The sequence below is a fragment of the Sinocyclocheilus anshuiensis genome, unplaced genomic scaffold, assembly GCF_001515605.1.
Source record: "Sinocyclocheilus anshuiensis isolate Anshui unplaced genomic scaffold, SAMN03320099.WGS_v1.1 scaffold55, whole genome shotgun sequence".
Taxonomy (NCBI): domain Eukaryota; kingdom Metazoa; phylum Chordata; class Actinopteri; order Cypriniformes; family Cyprinidae; genus Sinocyclocheilus; species Sinocyclocheilus anshuiensis.
In genome coordinates, this window is record NW_015549647.1 from 2,493,788 (window position 1) to 2,516,834 (window position 23,047).

At 38.5% G+C, this 23,047-nt stretch overlaps 3 protein-coding genes across 4 annotated transcripts in view; 1 reads left to right on the forward strand and 2 right to left on the reverse strand.

Annotated features, from left to right (window-relative positions):
* Window positions 1–335: 335 nt before the first annotated feature.
* LOC107660133 (E3 ubiquitin-protein ligase Zswim2-like) lies at window positions 336–4,143 on the forward strand. Its single transcript, XM_016449368.1, has 10 exons — window positions 336–485; window positions 572–648; window positions 1,005–1,045; window positions 1,192–1,417; window positions 1,730–1,868; window positions 1,964–2,076; window positions 2,598–2,682; window positions 2,933–3,015; window positions 3,136–3,313; window positions 3,417–4,143. Exons 1-10 carry the CDS (start codon window positions 336–338, stop codon window positions 4,107–4,109), a joined length of 1,785 nt encoding a protein of 594 aa, XP_016304854.1. The 3' UTR covers window positions 4,110–4,143.
* A 1,508-nt stretch (window positions 4,144–5,651) lies between these two features.
* Window positions 5,652–12,414, reverse strand: fam171b (family with sequence similarity 171 member B). The gene is made up of 8 exons (XM_016449250.1): window positions 12,061–12,414; window positions 10,523–10,756; window positions 10,013–10,105; window positions 9,645–9,800; window positions 9,062–9,232; window positions 7,860–7,973; window positions 7,563–7,686; window positions 5,652–7,400 (listed from the first exon to the last, which is right to left on the reverse strand). Exons 1-8 carry the CDS (start codon window positions 12,251–12,253, stop codon window positions 6,149–6,151), a joined length of 2,337 nt encoding a protein of 778 aa, XP_016304736.1. The 5' UTR covers window positions 12,254–12,414; the 3' UTR covers window positions 5,652–6,148.
* Window positions 12,415–12,995: 581 nt separating this feature from the next.
* The window catches only part of LOC107660063 (E3 ubiquitin-protein ligase MARCH7-like), a 19,130-nt gene continuing 9,078 nt past the window's right edge, over window positions 12,996–23,047 (reverse strand). Inside the window, exons 3-11 of one of the 2 annotated variants that reach the window (XM_016449252.1) lie at window positions 22,174–22,335; window positions 21,870–22,026; window positions 21,567–21,749; window positions 17,944–19,018; window positions 17,339–17,508; window positions 16,667–16,770; window positions 14,481–14,582; window positions 14,272–14,320; window positions 12,996–13,829 (exon numbers count right to left, since the gene is read on the reverse strand). In XM_016449252.1, coding sequence (XP_016304738.1) covers window positions 13,720–13,829; window positions 14,272–14,320; window positions 14,481–14,582; window positions 16,667–16,770; window positions 17,339–17,508; window positions 17,944–19,018; window positions 21,567–21,749; window positions 21,870–22,026; window positions 22,174–22,335 — 2,112 coding nt within the window. In that variant the 3' untranslated portion in view covers window positions 12,996–13,719. The remainder of the gene's footprint in view (window positions 13,830–14,271; window positions 14,321–14,480; window positions 14,583–16,666; window positions 16,771–17,338; window positions 17,509–17,943; window positions 19,019–21,566; window positions 21,750–21,869; window positions 22,027–22,173; window positions 22,336–23,047) is intronic. The other variant, XM_016449251.1, reaches the window with a different exon arrangement.

Below are 23,047 nucleotides of genomic sequence, written 5' to 3' on the forward strand. Positions count from 1 at the left end.
ACCGAGTATGTCACATAACCTGCTTTTTGGAATACACCCCTGATATTACAGAGAACATACTAGGTTAAGCGCAGGGGACAACAGAGGCTCAATACCGCCATCTAGCGGTGATACGTCGCATCTACTGTTTATTGAGCGTAGCTTGCTGCTATAGAAACACCAGATACAATAGCAACACCTGATTCGGGACAGAAAGTTTCTTCAGAAAGAGTGCCAGCCACCGTGTTCATGTTACGAATTATAGTTTTTTTTATGAAACGTCTAGAGACGTACATTATCAATGAAAGACGTTTACTAATAATATATGCGTATTTTTGAACGAAACTGAGTTAATAATGTTCCGGAAAACAATGTGGAGGAAAGCAGTGAGTGATGCGGTCAGCTCACATCAACATCGAGCCCTGAATACCACCATTTTTATCCTCAAAGAGTTTGGACCGATTGGTTTTCTTCTGAAAGAGGATGGAGACAACAAAAACTATAAAGTAATCTTGTATTGCTGTGTTATTGTTGTTTAATTACAATTTTAATATATTTTATGCAAATTAACAATGCCATTTTCATATTTGAGGTGTGTTTGGGCGATCCACACACGTGCACCTGCCCAACCTTTCAGAAAGAGAAGGATCTTTGTACACACATCTGCTGGTAAATAAATGCTTTGGGTTAAACTCTAGATGGGTGTTTCTTCAACAGTGGGCACTTTTTACCTTTTTTACCTACTTTTTTTAAATGAACGTGTAGGTCTGGCCGTCTGGAGTAAGGGTACAACAATAAAATCTGCATGAAGGCATTTGAAAAGTAGAAAAAATGAATGATCTAGGCATTGTATAACATTTCTAAGTTTGAATGTTACCTTCATATGAAATTAAATCTGTTAGTTTTTAATAAATAACAACCCCTGGGACAGAAAAGTGCACATAGTTGAAGAAACACATACACAGTTTGCTTGTTGCGATATCCTCTAACTTTACCTCATACCTTACTTCACAAATTCATTCTAGGATTTTAATGCGTAAATTTCGACTGCCACAAGATCATGAATGTAAGTAGACAATTTTTTCTTTCTAAGGTGTAGGCATCATCAATTAAATCCTGAGAATTTGCAAACAGATGCACATAAAGGCACATACTACCTGTACACAAATGTTTGAGCTGCAAGTGTTTTTCTGGTCATTTGTTCGGTTTCAGATTGTTTTCAGTATGGTCTTGCGGAGAGACAGATCCTAGAGCTGTTACAAGGGCTTCATGTGACCAAAACTACATCTCTTAATGACAGGAGGAGCTCAGGCCCATCATGTCCTGAGCCTAGTGAGGAAGACGGAAGCATCAGACAGAAAGACATCGAGGAAGATGATATATGTCCAATCTGTCAAGAAGAACTTTTGCTGAAAAAATTGCCAGTGACCTATTGCAAGTAAGAGAACTTATTCAGAATTAATCTTATTTATGAAATTAAATGGATACTCTCTAAATATATGTATAATTTAATGATAAACACTGTATTTACCAGGAAGTTAATATGTTTCATAGCTGAAACATTTGAAATCAATACATAACATAACCTAGAAATGTATTAAGAATGTCCTTTCTCCATCTTTAAAGCCAAATGCATCACACTCACCCAAGTTTCCATTTAAACCCAAAAAGCTATTAGTGATCCTCAATGACATGAATTTCTATGTTGAGGTGGTAACCGGTTACATTGTAATTATGCATCATTGTTAAGGTTTAGCTGTGGAAACAACATCCACATTTCCTGCATGAAGGTATGGGCTGATCATCAAATAAAGAGGGACCCGCATGCACTTCTTAAGTGTCCTCTCTGTAGGGAGGACTTTGGCACTTTTAAGCAGCTAATTGAACAGGTACATCATTCCAAGGCACAGTCACTCAAAATTGTCTTTACTACCCTTTGTTTAAACTTAAATAATCTTGGGTTTAAATGTGTTATCTTTGACAGGTGAAAAATACAGGTGAACTGTTAACCTGCTATGAGAAGGACTGTCTGGACAAACATCTGGGTGTTATGTGTAACAGCTGCAGGGTTTGTCCAATCATCGGCAAATGTTTCAAGTAGGCATCTATTACACAGTGCAGACATATACTATTGTTCAAAAGTTTGGGGTCAGTAAGATTTTTTTAATGTTTTTGCAAGAAGCCTCTTATGGTCACCAAGGCTGATGATGATCTGCTGATTTGGTGCATGAATATATGTTTTTTTCTATTCTCACATTATTATCAATATTGAAAATGGTTAAAAATAAGCACTGCTTATTATTCTTGTGAAAACTGTAATGCATTTTTTCAGAATTCTTTGTTGAACAGAAAGTTAAAAAGAATAGAATTTATTTGAAATAGAACTTTGTATTTGTAACAAATTTGTAACCATGTAAATCTCTTTGATTTGATCAGTTTAATGCATCTTTGCTGAATAAAAGTATTAATATTAATTAAAGTTTTCAAAGTTTTAAATTCTTTTCAAAGTTTTAAAATCCTACTGAGCCCAAATGTTTGAATAGTAATCTATTTATTCTTATTCTGACTAATGTTGAATTGGAGCGTCATATTCAATGTCTTAAATCTGATGTTTACAGGTGTACAGAGTGCAATTTTTTCCATCTGTGTGAGGACTGCTTTAGGAGAACAGTCCATCCACAACATTGCTTCATGGTTCGAATGGTGAGTTTTTAAGATTCACATGTGAGCAGGAAACATGGTGATGCTATTCATAACTGCACAGTGAAGTTATTTGTAGCATAAATTAGAAAAAAGTTTACCATATGGCACTATCAAACAATATAATAAACAACATGTTTTGAATGTTTAAAGTGATGTTTAGGGTGTTATATAGCGATTTAAGTGTAGTTTAATGCATTATAGCATTAAGAGGTTAACAAAATATTCTTTCTTTACTGTTAAAATTGTGCAGAAAAGAGGTCAGCCATGGCATACAGTAGAACCTCACATCTCTGAGGAAACACAGAAAATGGAAAACCACTCAGTGTGTAGTAGGTTTGTCTGCTCCATTCTAGCTTCTCTGCACATTCTTTTATTTTTAATTCTAAACCTACTTTAAGGAATTTTTTGGGAAATTTGTTGGGACACATTACTTTATTTTACTCTACATAACAGCTCCAGCAGCATGTCTGGTGTGACATGTGATATAGTCCCGAACTATGTAATGAAGAGTTTGCCGATGGTGAGAGTTCGGAAAGAGTCCAGACTGCTTTATCCAGGTATTCAGTGTAGAATCTGCCTCGCAAGATTTCAACAGGGTCAGCATGTCAGAACCCTTCCCTGCAAACACAAGGTAACACAACTCAAGTTCAGGTCACTCAATGTGTGTTGAATACTGATAAAGCTTTAATATCTTTTTTATTATCTATTTTCTCTCTTTCCTGAACCTGATCCAGTTCCATACTGGCTGTATTGATCCATTGCTCCGCAAGTCTAACTGCTGCCCACTGGACTGGCACATCATCTACAATCCTCTAACGTGGAATCCCAAAAGTGGCAGAACAGAAAGCTCCCTGACTCCATCTAGTGATGTTCTGAGCAAGCATACCGATGACCAGATCTCAGAGTTCTTTCTACCAGGTATTGGTTTGCACGTAAAAAGAAGTAGAGCTCCATCTCCGTTGAGATTAGTGACATCTGAACCAGGGTATTCCAGTCCTTCCTCTGTGGATTCACTCACTCAGGGTTTTCGGGATCTCTGCATCAATAGTTCCCACATAGAACCATATACCAGAATGTCCACCATGAAGCAAAATCATACAAAAGAACAGAGGTCTCTTCATAGGAGCTTATCAGTTGGGAAGGCAATAGCTGCACAGGCTGAGATGAGAGAGTCCTTCCTAAATAGGCCCTCAGCAACTTGTTTGAACATACAGTCAGCTTTGGCTGGAACACAAAATGATCAGCAAAGCCTTGCTGTGGGCATTAATGGATCATCCAGCATGACTCCAGTTTTCGGCAGAATCAGACCACTGAGGAATGGTCGCTTAAGAGAGAGACCAAGGCCAAACAGGGTGGATGTGAAGAATCTTCATCTCTGGATGACAAACAATCCTGTCAAAGTTATACTTATGAGAAAACGAGAGTAAAGTGAACAAGTATGCAATCAAAAAATAATGGTAGCAAGTTGCTTCAAGGGTGTCTGGATTACCTCCACAGTCCAGGACGCAAGAATTTAAGACACTCAAATGTGTAATATTAAAAAGCTTTTATTAAAATACTGCTATAACATTAAAAGCCAGAAGCGCCCTGAGGAAGGCTCTTTTTAATGTTATTGCCCTGTTTTAAAATGGACTTTTTAATATTATACCTCATATGAGTGCCTTAAATTTCTTGTTTAATAAAATCATGCATGTTAGGTTTTCTTGTATTTAGCTGAGCAGTCACTGAATTGCAGAATCTTTAAACTTAGAATTAACAATGCTTGATCTTTCCTGAAAACAATGGCAAAGACAGGCCATTTTTTATGTTATTAAAAAATAAAATGTTTTAAAATGGGCTTTTTAATATTATACCCAACGTGACCCTTAAAATGATGCCTTACATTTCTCGTTTAATGAAACCAAGTGTGTTCTAATCAGGTATGTTAGGTTGTTAGGTAGTTTGCAGAGCAGTCACTGAATTGCAGAATCCTTAAACTCAAAATTAACAATGCTTGATCTCTGCCGAAAACACAGGCAAAGACAGGCCAATTTTGACATTTATGTTGGTATAAGAGACAGTACTTTTATTATTGTCTTTTCATTTTTTGAATTACTAATTATTTGTTAATTATTTAATGTTTATTTATATGGTTTAAAAAATCTAAAATAAAATGTATGCTTTCATTAATTCTGGGTACATAAAACTCCATGACGTTATTTTTTTTTTGTGGTCAAGTACCTTTATTAAATGTGCACAAAAAGGCAGATTACAAGCTGTACTTTAAAGCATCCAGTAATGGCTCATGAGCCATTTAAACCAGTGTGTTGAGAAATAATTAAAATATATTACAATTAATGAAATAATAAATGCTACAATACAACATAAATTACGTTAAAAACATTCAGCTGACACAATGCAATCTCTCCTCGGTCATACTTCATTTAAAATGTCAAACTCAATTTCCCTTCTTTGTTCTCATTTGCTGCCTGACAACAAGAAGCTAGAGTTTTATTGTAACTGTCAATAAAAATTAAACAGTTACAATTAATTGTCTAAAATAATACAACTACAAAAGCTCAAACACATTCAGTACATGAGTTGATAATGATTTGTTGTCAATTTGTGAAGAAATATTTCACACACAAAACACATCAGCACAAGAAACATCTTAATATGCTAGGTTCAGCTGTGCTTCCAGCATTGGCCTTGGTAAGGCAAGCCATAACCTGAGACATATTGTCAGTGTTTTTGGGTACTACATTCTTACACATGAAAACATTGAATGATAAAGGCATTACAATGGACAGCATGCAAATGTTACTAGCAATAATACATTAAATAAGTACAGTGCGTTAAAATAGCATATGGCCTCAAAGGCCTTAGTCGCTCCCTCAAAAATCTTTTTGCAACACACTGGTGCTCCTTCTGATTTGGAGAATACATAGTGCTTAGCTTAACAGCTTATGATAACAGTGCTCATTTTTTCCCACAATTTATTTTATAATTGTTTATGGCAATGTGTGGCAGTTCCTTGCGTTACATTTCAATTTGTGTAGAATTGAACTGAAGAACAAAAACTGATTCCAAGCAAGTCAAGAGATCCAAATTGATCGCATTTAAAGTTTTGCGGACTCACTAGAAGAGCATTGTGAGTACAAGCATTGTGCTCGCAGGGCAACAAATGTTTAAAAATACATAGATATATATATATATACATACTTTTACAATGTACTTTTGAAGATAAACAAATATGTTCTTTCAAAGCAGTTTGTAAAAACATTGTACAGTGTGGTTGCGAAATTGCGTACAAATGAACTGCTGACAGAATGCTGGATACAGCATAGCCATGGGAATCGACTGAGCTACGGAAGGTAAGACAGGCATTTTTGCTTTATTCATTCTTCCTGATGTTTACGTTATAAGGCAATTTGATCAAAACCATTTCCAGACACCAAGAAGCTACGACTACACGCAGGTTATTTAGTTAGTGTTTCGTTTGGGGTCTTTCCTCCCTCACGTGTCGAGAGGTCTTCTTGTCAGGCTTCTTGTCTCGAACCTTCCTCAGTCTCCGTGGCGGAGGGGTAGATTTAGACTCGCTAGAGGTGTCTCCTGCATCCCTGTCCTCTGGGATGTTGGGAATGGCTGCACTACTGCCTTCCAGGGTGTTCCTCAGGGACATGTCCTCGGGACTCCCAATTTCACTGCTGCTCAAGTCCTGCTCTTGATTTCTGCTTATTTTAGCCATGCTAGCGCTCGAGGGTTCCTCGCTTTTACGCAATGGCTGCTGCAGTTCATTCATGTCCACTCCAGAGTCCAAGCTTGTGTCATTGCTGCTGCCCGGACGGTGTCTTCCTTGAAGCTCGATCACAGAGTGACGAACCTGGGCTGCTGGTTTACCATCAAGAGACACAAACCAGGCCCGGGGTGGGTGAATGGACGGTTTGCCCTTGGAGAGCTCCAACAAGGTTTGCTCTGATATTCCCTGGAGTTCCCCCCGGAAAGGCCCCATTCTGGCTGCTTCGTTCAATGTTCCTGGGACAGACACGGATTCCAGAAGATGACTGTAGCGGCCCCATAGCCCTGGGTTTGTGGCAGCAGCTTGCGCTCCCTCCAGAGCCTGCTGCTCATCGCTGTCCTGCGGCGGAACTTTTGGCAACGTCTGAGTGAAACTGTCACTCAGGATGAAACTGGAACTGTTTATGTTCCGCTCTGTCTGAGCTCCATGCTCCATGCCATTCCTTGGGAAAGTGGCAGATCTACTTCCAGAAGGGTCAGCTTGTCCCTGGGAACTGAACAACTCTGGGGCCGGTACAATCGCCACGGACTGGTTATAGATGTGGAACAGCTTGTCTTTGAAAACTACATTCTCTGCACCATTCTGGCGTGAGGCATTCTGTTCAGATTTTTCCCGAAGCTTTGCAACTTCATCACTATTAACATAGAGATTAGACACTGGGGCTCTGAAGCTTTCTAATCCCACAACTCCAATGTTCTCGTACAGATTGCCTGCTGGCCGCCCAACATTTTCCACATAAATATTGTAGTTGGCTTGGTGTCGTGGAGAGTCTGATGCATCATGGCTGATGCCCCTTGCAGCCAGTGAATAAGAACGGTCCCCGTTATGAAAAAAAAGTTCTTGAACCTCATCAGAGCTGGTGGAAGTGGTCTGGTCTTTCTTTAGTACAGTGAGCCTGGTGGAATTCCATCGCTTTCTTCCGGCCTCATAGTTTAAATCTCTATAAAACAAGATAGAAAGGGATTGCTACATATTTTGATAACTGCCCTTCACATGAAAATAAGGTTAAGATGAAATAATCAAGTTATGCAATTCAATGTTGTTCAATTGTATTTATGAGAAAGTCATGCAATGATACCTGCATGGCTGAATAAGCTCTTACCTGCAGTGAAATACAATCACAGATAAAAATCCAATGACTATCACAAGAGTTCCTCCCAAGATACCCACAAGAAGGTATGTGTGGTAGGACATGAAATCCATTGAGCTTGCAAGCCCCATATAACCTAGATTTACACAAACATAAATCTGGTTAGAGGGCTGCACATGAACACAAGAAGATTTGGATTTCAGTGTAAAAGTAAGTAATGAAAGTGGAATGCTTTTGGATTGATAAATAGTAATGATGATTTTACAATATTTATTTTAATTACGTATCTTAGAAACGACTGATTCCTACCTGATGATGGTGGTGGTGCAGCAATCCAGTTACCAAGTTGAGGTGCTATGTAATTCCAGACTAGGCCGTTTTTCTCCATCTGAACAGTGCCTATACCTTTATTTACCCAGGTACCTGTGATAACATATAACATTAAGTGCTTCTGTTGGACGCAATCCTAAATTCAAAGGTCTCCTAACCTTGATACACAGGCCATTGTGTAAAATGAAGCTCCTACTTAGTTTTTTTGACAATGACTAGGACCTATTTCTCAACAGTTAGGTCACTTTTTCAAAACTCTTCACACAGTTCTCGTAACCAACAATTAGCTTGGCAAAGCAGTTAATTTAACATTCAATATGCACTAAAACTACCAAATCAAGTACCTATCTCAAATCAAGTAAATCTTCCATAACAATAGAAAAAGGTTGTCACTAAACCAACACATTTCCATTTAATGTCACTCATAAAACTGACCTAAAAACACTAACAACAGGCAGCATTATACGTTTTCTTTTGTAAAATTTCTTTACATAACATGGATGACAGCTCTATACTGTTTAGAATTCACTGCTGTGTATGTTACAGTACAAAAGGATTACTACGTTATTCCCTTTTGTATAGATGGTAATACAATTAAAAGACTAACACTTCAGCTACATCTGTTTTGATAGTATTTCATTTTTTAGATTTATAATATATTTTAATATTACTATAGGAATGTAGCAAATTTTGCTCTTATTCAGTTTTGTAACATGTTAGGTTTTGAACAGTTCTGAACAGTTTTAAAAAGAGTATGTAAACATGCAAATTGGCCTATAGGTACATAGAGTTTTGGTAGTGTTTGTGTGAGTTAAAATAAATAGTCACTGAATGTATTTTACTCCAAATCAATGGAAAATGATCCACAGTTTAGCCAACATAGACTGCTGTTCACTGTGTAAATAGTTCTGAAAAAGTGACTTAAGTATTGGGAAATTGGTCCTAAAAACCTTGTAAGCAGATGTAAACGATCTGATATAATCTTATCTAAAGTGTCTTAAAGATGAAATGTGTCAATTCTGTGCCATTAGCCCCCATTAGGGACCAGTAAGTATATTGCTTAAGGACCATAATGATGATAGTTCATAGAACCCACTTTAAGAAAACAGTGGAAGATCTGACAAGCTTCTTTTGAATGGGTAAATTTGCAGTCTTTTAATGCTGAAATGTTTTTCAGTCACCTATGGTCATGTCGAAGGTCCACGCAGGCAGTGAGTCAGACGGTCGTATGTGGGTGTGGTAGGGAAGTGGTACTTTGAGCTGAATGGGTCCTTTGACATCAACCTCTTTTCCATTAGACACTAACTGGGCACTGATCATAGCCAAGGGGTTTAACTTGACATTCCTATAACCTGTAATTCGGGATACAATGATAACTGAGATTCATTTTATAATCTGCAGAAAATACATAGGAAAACTGTGTAAGGGTGTAATGGTCTAGAAGATCAATAATATGTGTACAATGTGCCATCATGTTAGCTCGTTTAAATCTGGGTAACCAAGCAGCCAGGCATTGCCTAATCAATAACACATAATCAATAACATTAACTAATCAATGCAGTAAAGAGTCTAAACAGTAATGGAGTTTGTAGCTTTCATTGACTAAAGGCTGTCCTACAATATATACTCCCCTCACAGATCATTAACATTCAGTGAAACACATAGGGTCAGCATTCAACTCAAGAGATGTTTAGATTTGACTGAACCACCATGTAGTCAGATGCAAAAGATATTTCATCCTTTTTTTTTTTTTATTCATCTTACCTCCTTTACCGCTCAGGTTTTGAGTAAAGAAATGTGAGTCTTTTTCTGTAGGCAGGACTGGAACTGTCAGATAGGCTGACAGCATGGAGATGGTAGTGTTCTCAGACAGTTTGAGGAGACTTTTGGAAAACTGTACACTCGGTTGAAATGACAGATCTGTAATGTGAAAATAAATAATACAACAGTAGAAATTTTGTGTGTCAGTATCACATTCAGAGTAGGGCTCCATGCAGCAGATATATGTAGATACTAAATTCAATTATAGACTATAACATTTTTAAAACAGCTCTCAATTTCAAAATAGTGGTATGGATAATTGGCAAAAATAATAGGTAATAGAGTAAGGAATGCTGACATAACTGACATACCAGATGCTTTTCGAGTTATCAGCACAGTATCATCAAAGAGCCAGATGTTCCCTTGTGTTTGAGGGCGCAGAGACATCGTAATAACAGAAAAAACTAGGAAATAGCATAAAAACAAACACTCAAAACTCATTTCAGCAGCCAAGTTTTTCACATTAAAATGACATTAGTTGTATTTCTCCATATGTTTGAAGGACATTTCTTTAGAGCTCTAGTTGGGTGTTATACAACAAGCCAGGCCAGGGTGAGGTCACATGGTTCACAGCTTTCTTGCTGCCTAGTCATCTTTTTCTCACTATTTATTTTTTCATCTCACTGAAGTGTTTATTGAGCATATCTCATCAAAATATGCAGGGATTAAGAGGAAACTTTAGACTGAATAATAAAAAAAAAAAATACATCTAATATATACCTATAAAAACAAAATCAAAATCCTGATGTCCTCACATCATATAAAATATGCAATAACCAAGTAAATTAAACAACTCTGCATCTTTGAGGTTATGAACTTACTGGGCATCTTGGTGGTTTTCCAAGGCAGCTGGGTGAGCACATAACCCTCCATGCTGGCCACCAGAGTGAGGGTCAGGCCAAGGTGGTATGAGACAGTGACCGTGACCTCTCCATTCTCCAGAGTCTGGCTGGAGTGAATCTGGGATCCATTGAAGAACACACCCACCACAGCTCCTTTCAGGAACCTCTGGCTAGATTCATCTTTAACCCAAATCTTCAAGGTCAGGAGTGACTCTAGAGACAGAGAAAATACCAGGTTTTTGTGGAAATGAATAAAAATGAGCATAGAAAGGTATTCTGGTAGCTTGAATGCTATATTTTGCCTCAAACCCTTGTAATACGTGTCAAAGATAAGAGAATCATTTTTAAAAAATGAAACAAATTAAATGGAGTTTAAGGTTAACCACATGGACCAATGTTTATAAGTTCATTGAGGTAACTGAACTGTAATTGCTCAACGCATTAAAAACCAATACAGCCAACACTGAAAAAAACTGGTTGGTGACAGTAAAATCTTAGCCTTGAAATAGTTATGACCACTGGACCCACGGCTCAGGCAGAGCGGCTTAAAAATAGATCAAAGTGCCAAATGTTGGATGAGCACATCAGTGAAAAACCTTGAAAATCCTCTGAAATGTCTCTCAATACTGAAAAAAGAAGTGAATCCCTCGTTCTTTGCATAGACCATGTGCAGATCCTCAAAACTCAACATGAACCAGGATGATACAATGGGAGACACTAGAATTATAAAGCGACATTGCTTCAACATTTTTTTCAAAAACACTGATTTTTTTTTAAATGCTTTTGGTCTTCTTCTTGCCCTGATATTTGGAGATTATTAAAAGATTACTATTACAAAAATGTAGTAATAGTACTAAACTAACATATTAACTAAAAAATAGTAATTACTAACATATTAGAAAATTTAGAGAAAAAAAATGTAAATTAAAAAAATCTGAATTAGTAATATTTATTTTGAATGAATGTTCTATAATCTATTTTGGCCTTTGTGCAACATAAATGCCAATTATTTTTCTCAAATGCATATATATATGTGAATGACATTTTAGCAAATTGGGGGGTCATTGGCATCAAAAAGTTTGAAAACACCTGACATTAAAGACCTAATAGATTTGATTATACTGTCTATCTCAAACAGAATGGTCTTGGATGATACTGGCTCTAAAGTAATCCCACATTAAATGCACAATGATTCTGTACATTCAAGATAAACAATGTGCAATGCTGCTCACTCACCTCTAAATAACGTGGACATGGCTGTCCTAAATAAAGCCTGAAATAGGTGGCTTCACTGCAAAAGAGCTTCGCAGGCTCACAAATAATAGACACATAATGAATGCTACAGGCCAGTGTTATGAGACAGCAAGCACAGCGGTTAACAGCGCACCCATGTCCTTTGTTGTCATGTTGACATCCCTATTATTTGTAAGCACACCGCATGCAGAGCTCATGGCGGTGCTGATGCTGAGGATGTAGATGATGCTGAAGATGAAGCCAGCGGATGCCGTGACCGTTACCTGATGGAGGCACCGTCGCATCCCACTGTCCCTTGACCGTGGACGTCTGTGTCTCGCTGGCATTGAATTTGTCCTCCTCCGACAGCGAGGCGAGGCCGTGGGAGAGCACCCCACCCTGCGCTCTCCTCACGTACCCATCCTCGCAGAAAATCAGCAGCGCGGCGAGGAGCAGACACCCCGAAAGATCTGGCATGGCGTCTCAGACATAACTGCACTCAGTGGCACGGAGAAGGAGAATGTTGTTGTTTTTCTGTCTTCAGGTGGATGTGTAATGTCACGGTCACATCGTGCTTCTCGGGTGGACCGACGGATATCTGAGGCTGCTGGAGTCAGACGGGTGCGCGTGTTGCGTCATAGCTCATGAGATGCCATCTGCTGGCTCAGTGTTTTTTTTCGTTTTTGTTAAAGCGTACGCAGTTACGCAATGCTCTTTTCATGCCTAGGTAAACATTTTACAGAGATTTTAATGATTTGTATGACGGGATTTAAAATATTAGTAAAACACGTTTACATATTTTTGTACACAAATTTCTAAATGGTTATAAAAATATAAATATATACATATATATTTAATATATATTTATGAGCTATAACATAAATGGCTATTTACTTATACATTATGCACTAATATATGGGTGTATAATTTGGTCTAAAAATAACCTCTTTTTTTTTTAGGAACAATATTAAATTTTTCTCTACATAAACCACCAGTCAAAAGTTCAGACATAATACTACTTTTCACATTTTACAACATTAAACCCATCAAAATGATGATATACCGCAAATGGAAGTTTTAATTATGTACTGAAAAAAAAAATCACTTAGAAACTTAGAAAGCAAACTGCTGTATGTTATGCAAAACCATTTTAATTGTCATGAATGAAGTGAACAGAATCACTGTTCATTAGCTGTAAGACATCTGAAGGACAAAGCAGTGTTTTGGGAGGTATTGAAATACCTCCATTTTATTGTAATAATTCAAGCGAATTACATTGTTATAATGTACAACATACAAACAGACTGTGGAAAAGGTCTTCTGTAAGGAGAAAGTTTTGAAAGGAAAAAAAACTAAAAAACTAAAAAATTGAACACATTTTCTCACTCACCTATTCTCCAAAAACAAAAAAACAAGTGCATTAATAACATAAAAACAAAAACCAGGAAATTAATAAGGGTCTTATTTTTTTTTTTTAAATCATCAAGATATTGAAAACAAACAATCTCCTTTTCAAGCAGCCCTATAAATGAGTGGATGAACGTTCCTCAACTGAACCATGTAAAAGTATGAATCATCCAAGATCCTCTCTTTCCCCAAACCAGCTTCTAAGCATAGTTATTTAAAGCACTCATGGTGTTCATCTGTTCACCGGACTTTTTTTTTTTTTTTTTTTTTTTTTTTTTAACTGAATAAAGCTTTAGAGTGCTCACCAACCTCTGAAGCAAAAAAAAAAATAATCATAACAGTATCCAAATACCTCCCACAAACTTTGATTATCTGCATATTATGAAAGCCTTGTGATAGGCTAAAAACAGTGGTTACGCTGCCAGTCAGACATTGGCTAAAGTAACTTCAAACAGGAGGACACAGGTCAAGAACAGCAAGTGGGAGGAGGCCAAGACAGACTGCTAAGCCACGCCTCCTTCCTTCCTGCCAACACATTAAACCTCCTCCTCCTCATCATCATCATCATCATCATCCTCCAAGTCACAGAAGTCGATGGACGGTCTGCTGTCCTCTGCCTCATCTTCATCCGATTCTGCGTATGAACCTTTGAGTCCAAACATAAGGAATATGCAGAAACATTAAAAAAAAAACTGAAAGGGAAGAGGGAGGAAAAAAAAAAAAGCCAGATGCCACCTTCTGGTGGAGAATTAAACATAAGTAAGCATTTTTAACACCAACAAGGCACTGGTAATTCCTTCCATGCATTCAACAGCCAATTATGACTCACTAAGTTGGTTAATAAATAAACAGATGTAGTAAATGCCACGCAAACAAATTTTAACATTTGCTTACACTTTAAACTTTTTTTCATTTTTTTTTTAAAACCATGTACACATTTTTGCATATTTAATATCAGCACTAGAACAAACATTGGGTTAACATTGGGTTATCATCTATACTTACCTATGCATTTAAAAGTTGATATCAACAAATATATAAAGATTAATATAAATGAACCGACAAGATTTAAGTAATTCATAACGTACTTTCAAGATTGTCCATGTGTTCATGTAGAGTTCTCGCCAAGTTGAAAAACTGAGCGAGAGAGGGGAAAATTTTGTGGGTTTTTTTAAAATCACAACATTATCTTATAATGAACACTTTGATACTGAGTGACGCACCACACGATCCAAAGTACTGAACTAAAAGATAAGACAATAAACAAAGCAATACAGGAAAGATGTGGAAGTCTTACCCCGGCATCATTTACTGCACCCAAGACATCAGAAAACCTCTGCTCACACAGATGCAGGAGCACCACCAGGTACAGCCCACAGCTGATGAACTCGTACTCCGACTGAGGAATCAAACACACAAACATGAAACTAAAAATTTAATTAAAAATATAATTCATGTAACAGATAGATGTGACATTACTTGAGAAGATAACTTGTCTTTGATGTTCCTTATTCAAGATGTTTCTGATCAATAGTGTGGTAGGATTTTTGGCAAATACTAGTTCTGGGGCTGTACCATGAAGCCGGATTAGCTGGCTAGCCAGGCAAGTTTCAGATTAGTTTGCACCAATCCTGGGTACCATGAAAGTGGCTTGGCTTTTAGTGGCATTCATCGCCATGGTAACTTACGCTCCGCGGCTAACCTGCTCTGGGGCAGGTTATGTTCTGGGTCAGAGATCTCAAACCAAAACTGGACCAATCAGATGGGAGCAAAGGGACACTGACACATCCAGCGCAATAAAGTCACTCCCCCAGTTTCTCTTCCTCCAAATTAAAGGTCACTATATAGTCAATTTAAAAAATATTTAACGATGAAATTGTGCAGCTTTAATGATAATTACTTACTATTATTTTATATGATTTATACAATTACTAATCCATTACGCACAAGCAATTTTAGTTTAACAATTATTATTAAACATTTAGTTTAAATGAATATTAATATGATATGTAATATAAATTAGCTGTAGAATCAAAAGATAATGCTTTAAAAATTACTTCATGTGACCTTATATGTTTGAGTCTCTATCGTTATATATCATCAACTATATGAACTAACTTCACAAGTTTCACTTGCACTGATAGAGGGAGATAATTTCATTTATTTGTCCTCTTTCATGGACAAGTATTTTCTTCAGTGTAAATGCATTAAAATTCTTCATATTCTTCAACCCCTTAACCGTCAGCAAAAGAGTTTTGAATCACGCGGTCTCTCTCGCGAGAAGTGAATCGCAGTTTCTCTATGTTGTAAGGCTTGTGATTGGCTGTTCGCCACTGATGTCACACATTTGTATGCACACTCTCCACGAACTCAGGATCAAAGCTCGAGTTAACAGAGAAAGTTGATGAGCATCATGGTACCAACAAAGCCAGATTGGAGTGATTTGGTTTTGTCAGCTTAAAACTAATCCTGTAACATTGAGTTTGTTCCACTACCATCATGGTACAGGCCCGATTTATTGTTTTTCTATGTAAAAATGCTAGACCAATGCAGAGCTCAAGTTACGAGTTCAACAGTCTAGACTAGATTTTTTTTTCTCCTTTCTTCTACCCTGTCTCGCATTTTTAAATGCAAAACAGTACTCTTTGAGAATGGCTCATAAAGGTCTGTTTGCACTATTAATGCATGGGCTATTGAACAAACATTCACATACTATCAATGTGACATTTTCACACTTTGACAGACTCTGCTGTTACATAAAACTAGGACTTGCTGGCTCTCACAAAAAAGTATTTTGCTAAGCAACAGTGAATAGCAGAGGAAGAATCCAGAACTTTTTTTTGTCCCTGTACTGTTGTATTTGGCGTTATTTGATAAACACCACAGCGAATGCAAAAACCTGAACATCTGTTTGAAAGATATAAAAACTGTTTGACTTCCTTTTTTCTTTGTGACAAGAGAGTGTCAGAAGTTGCACAGGGCTGCTTTGTTTACCAATGTAATTCTGCTTTTCCTAAAGTGCCACCTGCTGTTTTTTCCACATTGGTCTGAATGGAGCAAAAAAAAAAAAAAAAAAACAACAAACAAAACAAAAAAAAAGGCAAGAGAAAATCAGACCGAATTCATGTTAGTGTGAACAGGCCTTAATTACAAATAATAACTCTCGTCACTTTAGAGATTCTTTACAAACCACAACTGGACAAAAACATAATAGGGAAAACATTTTTATTTTTGGTAATTTAAAAAAAATAAAAAGGTTCTCAATTCCTAACCAATCCCAACCAATTTTGGGTTTCCCAGAAGAAAGTCATACAGGTTTGGAACATCATGAGGGTGAATAGTTCACCAAATGAAAAGTAGTCTGGTATGATCAGCCAGACCACACAATTTGCAAATGCACTGGCAAGTATGTGTCTGGCCTTAGAAATAATAGGTAATCTAAACAATGTGCTTGATTGTGTAATATTGTGTTGATACACTTACCCTTTCATGAGATCTGTAGAGCTCATTGATGTCAAAGTTCTCAATGTTCAGGTGCAGTTTTTCCTTACAAAGTTCACATGTAGTGATTGCCTCCAAGTTAGAACCTGTGTATCAAAGCAGAAATATGGACTCAATGAATGAAAAAATACCCGCATTCACCTATTGTTAGCTAATTTAGCCCTCAATGAATTTTTGAACCACAATTTATCTGTACCTTGGCAATGCTATGTTGCTCTTGGGAAATTTTAAGAAACGCGACATTTCCCAATAAGCTGGGAAATGGTAGAACCAAAGTATTCTTTTAATTACATCAGAGTACCAAATAAATACTTTGGTACATAATTATGGTAATCATTCTGAACTCTACAATGGCACTGCCACAGCATTCTTCTGTAAAGGCTACAAGTCTCCTCAATGGAAAAAGTTCTTAAGTTTTAAAATATAGACAGTTAACAAAAGAGATTCTTCACAACTTGACATTTTCAAACTTGTGCATTTTTTATCGGTCCGATTTCACACGGTTATGCATCAGTAGTCCTGAACTGCAGGAAATGAACCCCAAATCTTCCTTGTCAGACTGAAATTGTTCCTTTCTCAGTGCACATCAAACAAATGAATATACACTAAATAAACACCTAATTTACTTCTGCTCTCAGGAAAAGACATCCATACCAGAGCTGATTTTGGAGCGAAGCCATTTCTTAATGCAGTCCTGGTGCACAAACTGCAGGCTGCCGGTGCACTTGCAGGGCTCGATCAGAGGGTTGGAACTCGACTGCTCCCCCATCTGACAGATTCGGCACAGATCACCCTCCTCCTCATCAGAGTCCTCCAACAGCAGGCTAAAAGTAGGAAGGGGGTGTGGTTAAATTCAGCAAATTAAATTGTGAACATCTGCTCCTACTACACCAAGGTTGCCCAATCATTCAGAGTTTAGACCTATTTCTATTTGACCACAATTGAACCAGCTAATCAAGATCTTCAGGATTACTAGAAACTTTCAAACAGATGTGTAGGAGCAGATTGAATCTAAACTTTGCACACAGCCTATAAATATGTATGTAGTGAGAAAACCGTGCAGATCGTAATTCATCGGTTTATAAAGTGCATCCGAGTGTGTACTTCAGCGCTTGGTTTAAAAGTGACCCCTTATATGGGATCTGTGCTTCATACGTCGCTACATTCATAACAATGGACCTTTTTTGATAATGGGACCATACCTTTACTGTAATTTTTTTCATCACAACAACTAGAGATCATTAAAATCGCCCTCTGACCTCTCCTGAATCTGTCGCAGTCTCTCTGGGTCTCTGGAGGGGGCGGGCTTGTCTTTCACCTGCTCATCAGTTTGACTCCTCCCTTCTGCTCCCACTCCTACCCCAATTATCATATTCTCAGGCATACGGAAGAGCGGGTTGGTCATCACCCTGCCCATGCCATGGCTTCGTCCTGCCAGACGGGCTCCGTCCTGCAGTAGTGATGCAGAGAGACCTGAGGCTCCAGCAGAGGGTGCTGCTGTGGCGCCCTCCGAGGACTCATCTTCATCATCGTCATCTTCATCATCATCACAATCCGTGCCCCGGTCAGGTGTTTTACAGCCATCTCGGTCACCAAGAGGGAATTGGGGTGAACGATGAGGGTCCATGCGGGCGCTTACGTCACGCCCTTCCCTCCTGCGACGAGAAAACAGTGGGGTACAGCGGTTCCAGTTCAGCCAGGACAGGCCTGCTGGAGATCGGAGCGATTCCGGTTGGGGCTCTACTACATCAGAGCTCTCCTGGACTGGAGCGAGAGATGGTCCGCATCTGTGCAAGTTCCTCAGCTCTGCTTCCAAATTTTCTCTACTGACAGGAGAAGATTCAGAGGGCGGGGCTTCATCTGGGCTCGAGTCATATGACCTTGAATCAGAGGCAGAGCTGGCAGTAGAGTTTGATTCCTGACTGGAGCGTCGGGAGAAAAGCCGAGATAGCAGACGTCTGGTTGTTCGCCTGCCATCTGAGTCACCGCCATTCTGAGCAGGAAGTGGAGTGGGGGTGGGGCTAGAGGAAGGAGGGCTGGAGCTACAGCCAGTAAGGGGCGTGTAAGGGGTGGAGCTCCAGGATGAGAGCTTGGATGGGTCAGAGACAGAGGCCGAGGTTCTGTTGGAGCTAGAGCTGGAGCATGGCGTATCACAAGAGAATGGACCAGACTGGTAATCTGAGGTCAGCCTGTAGGAGCTGCGCTCCAGAGGAGAAGGGAGATACTCGGCTGAGATATGGTGACTAGATGAACCATTCTCTCCGTGGGATGAATACTGGCTCTCTTTGGGTCGAGCACCTTGTGCATAGGTGGAGGTAACGCGCTCTGAACCGTCTGAAGCACAGAAAAGAAAGGTAGAGTTACCATGATGGGCTACAATGCTATACATTAGACCAGTGGTTTCCAACAGGGTTTCTGTTTGATTAAGGAGACACGCAACTCTCCTCCAGGTACACTGCTGAAAACCACTGCAATAGGCTACATCCACATTAATTTGGATATATCTAAAAACAGAATTTTCGCCCTCAGTTCCCACTAGCAGTTTTAAACTTTTTCCCAAAAGTTGATCGTCCACAGACACGTCTGAAAAGGAGTACAATGCGTCACATGACTAAATACAAGCCATCATTTTCAAATACCTCTATTTTTGCAGTCCACCCACCAACGGAAAAACACTTCTGAAAATTATTGACTTGGGATAGTCTTCAAAAAGCTGTTTTCGCTGGTTAAAAACGCTGTCTCCGTGTGGGTGAATTGACAAAATGCAGAGAAAATGATGCATTTTCAAACGTATCATTATAATTAATGTGGACTTAGTCTAAGGCTAAGGAGGGCATAATGTTAGAAGAAATGCCATGACATCAGCAATATAAAAATCTGAATTCTGAAACAATAATTTGCAATAAAGCATTTCCATCAGATGATCCAGATGATGACCATAGCAACATTTAAGTTGCTTTGAAACTATTGGCCCAATCCGATGCAAAATTTTCAGTCACTTTTTTTTTTATTTTTTTTTTTACAATTTTTGTCTTCTTACGGAATTTTACATAACTTAATATTACATTATGAACAAAATAAAAATAAACTATAAAGTTCAAGCATGCATTTTATTCAGTTTTCATTCAGCATTTTTAAGCAATATCCCAACATTTTTATAAAAAATACTTTGAAAAAGTAAGTTTAAGTCATCCAATCATGCCTAGAACCAGTGGCGGCTCGTGGGCTTTAAAATAGAGGAGGCACACTAATTGTATTGGTCTGGAATCCCTGCCGATTATTATTATTATTATAATAATTTGCTTAACCACTTTAAAATGGCTTTTTGGTTGCTTTTAGTCAGAAAACGTAAAGAAAACGACATAGAGAGCTGCCTGTTGCGCCATTTAATTAAGCCGACTGCTGTAGCCTATATCCAGCTTAGGCTGTTTTCCCTAAATTTGTATATATACTGTTTGAATGACAGCTTGGTAAATCTGTTGGCAATCAAATATTCAATATAGCTACTCATCATAAGTACTTGGTACATTATCAGCGCAGCGGCAGACGTTCAAACTAATATCATGTAATTTACATCTCTTTGATGATTGGTTGATACCAGAAGGGAGGCTAGCCTCCCTTGCGAGGGTTCTTTTCGCAACACTCCTCAGCGCTGAAAGTGAACACTCGATGGTGATTGGCTATTTTTTTTTACCAACGGAGGCACGAGAGCTCAGCTTTCCCCCGGCCTCCCCCTACTCTTCTCCATCATTAGCGGTTGCAATTACATCAGCAGATTCGGCACATTCGCGATAGAAAAGCGGCGCTTTCACGTTATGGTATTACAACTGTGAAATTACAAACAAAAAAAATACACATTCTGAGACATGAACTGAAATGAATTGTGAATTTTATTAACATTAAATCGTCCTCCTCCCATTTTCACTCAAAATTATGGGGAAGCTGTGCCTCCCCTGACGAGCAGCCACTGCCTAGAACCAATCAGAGAAAGAAGACCACAACAGCAGGTAGGGGTGCTCAGATTGATCGGCTACCGATCACTATCGGCCGATAATCACGTTGGGATGATTGATCAGCGGTCTCTAAAAAGGCCGATCTCTAAAAACCGATCTCAAGCTGATGACACTGCCGTGAGAGGTTTGGCACGACATGCAGTGGTAGATGACACTCGTGGAGGTAGGAAAACAAAGTTCTTTATGAACGGCAGGATTGCTTGTAATAAAGATTTCAATGCAAAAGGAAAGGCAGTAGAGCTGACTATTTCTGTCAATGGTAAGTTTGTGATAGCGCATGAAAAGTAGTTTAAATGTTTTGCCACTTGCTTGAGCAACTTAATATATAAATCTAGAAGTAAATGCAAAATTAAAATGCATTGAATGTGTTGCTTATATTTACTGTGTTTAAACATCTGTGAAATTATTACTGTACCGTATTACTGTACGGTGTAAAAAAAGAATTGCAATGCTGAAAAAGCATTTCCAGTGACAATGTTTGGATTTGAAATCAAAATAATGGATAAATGTTGTGTTTGTGGTAAACAGCCACGGATCAGTAGCGGACTCCTGTGTGAAAGCACAGTCCGTGCTGCTTCCCCTCTCACAAGAGTCAACTAAGAGGGGAATTCCCCCCCATTTTCAAAAATGAAATTCAGGCCCTGAATAAATGTCTAAAAATACTAATTGGAGTATCACTATAAATAGTTATAAATTATAAAAAGACGGCTTTAAAAAAAGATCGGCATCGGTATCGGCAGATACTGCTGTCTGTGATCGGCGATAGGTGATCGGCCTCAAAAATCCTGATCGGAGGACCCCTAACAGCAGGACAAGACTGCTAGTGGATGATTGTGTCTATGTAAATAGGAGTATATGTATGCACATACACAGTGAAGATGTCAGCCCGCTAGGCCGGTAACTAGACTCCCCCAGTGAGGTCAGTCCTGAATCCCCCCTCTTCTCCAAATCTCTGCGAGCCCAAAGACCCTCTGATGGAGTGGACGAAGAGGAGGAGGATGATGAAGAGGATGATCTAGACAAAGGACTGATGGAGGATTTCCATGAAGAATCTACACACAAGATCAATGCGTTAATCCACTATATATCCATACACTGAAGAGACACAGAATATGAACTATATTTACAGTATTTTAAACAAGATTTTTGTAACTAATTTTACGGTGATATACTTCCTAAAGTGGAATAAGAGCTGGCAGGTTTAGATGTGGATGGGGATCTGGAATATGCGGTTCTATTTGTGTAAGAAAGTTTTGCTCTTTTAGACTCGCTGTCTTGGGATGTGCCAAGAAGTCCACAGTAGGTTCCCAGTCTTCTCTCAGAGTCTGTCTAAAATGCAAATACACAAACAAACGCAATCAGATGTCGCTCCTGGGATGTTTGCTAAACAGATTCTTGGACCGTTCACATATTATTATTATTATAAAACCACTCTATATAACTTATATATACAACATTTATACACAAATTATTTACAAGTCTGCCTCGGTCCCCACTGGTGGATTCTGTCCATGTTCGATCACAGGAAGATGATGATGATGATGATGAAGACAGAGAGACAGGAGTAGAGAGCTTCCAGTTGGAGTGACGGCTTTCAGTTGAATTGTAACCTCTTGGAGAGCTCAGCAGATGGGAGCTCTTGAACACACAGGAAACATTAGAAATGAACACACAGCATATAAACGTTACAACAGAAACATGTGACAGGAAGAGACTCAACACAATTGAGTCATTCAACTACTGTTTGTACTACATCAATAATGAGATGCATGAGCCAGTATACAGACTTAAACAGCCAATCACAAAGCCTCTGCAAATAGTTTCCTTCCTAAAGCATATAGGTGGTTTGCCGCTTTGTTATGTCGAGAAATCCCCTGTGGCAAACTAAATATGGATGTGCTGATGGTGGCTAACGTTGTTTAATGTCCACTTCAACATTGACTAATGTAGTGATGTAGCAAAGTTCTCAGATGTGATGTTTAAAACACACTCTGGGAGTCAGAAACAACTCTGGAAGTTTCAGTAACTTTATCTAGTGAGACCGACCATGACAGGTTGACGAGATACACCAGGGCCAGGAATCTAGTGTAGTATAAAAAGCCCAATGAACCAAGGCAGTGTAACACGAAGACCTTTCCAGAGCCCCAGCAGTGCTGCGGAATATGAGATGCTAATAGAGATAGCACACTGATCTCCATAGTGCCTCTCTCATGCTTCGAGAATTTTCATGAAGTTTTACTGACTGAAGGGGCGGAGAAAACAAATCAACTTACACATTGAAGAGAGGAAGAGAAAGAGAGAGGAAAGAAAAGAAAAAAGTCCCTTAGGTAAATACTTTGCTATATATCAG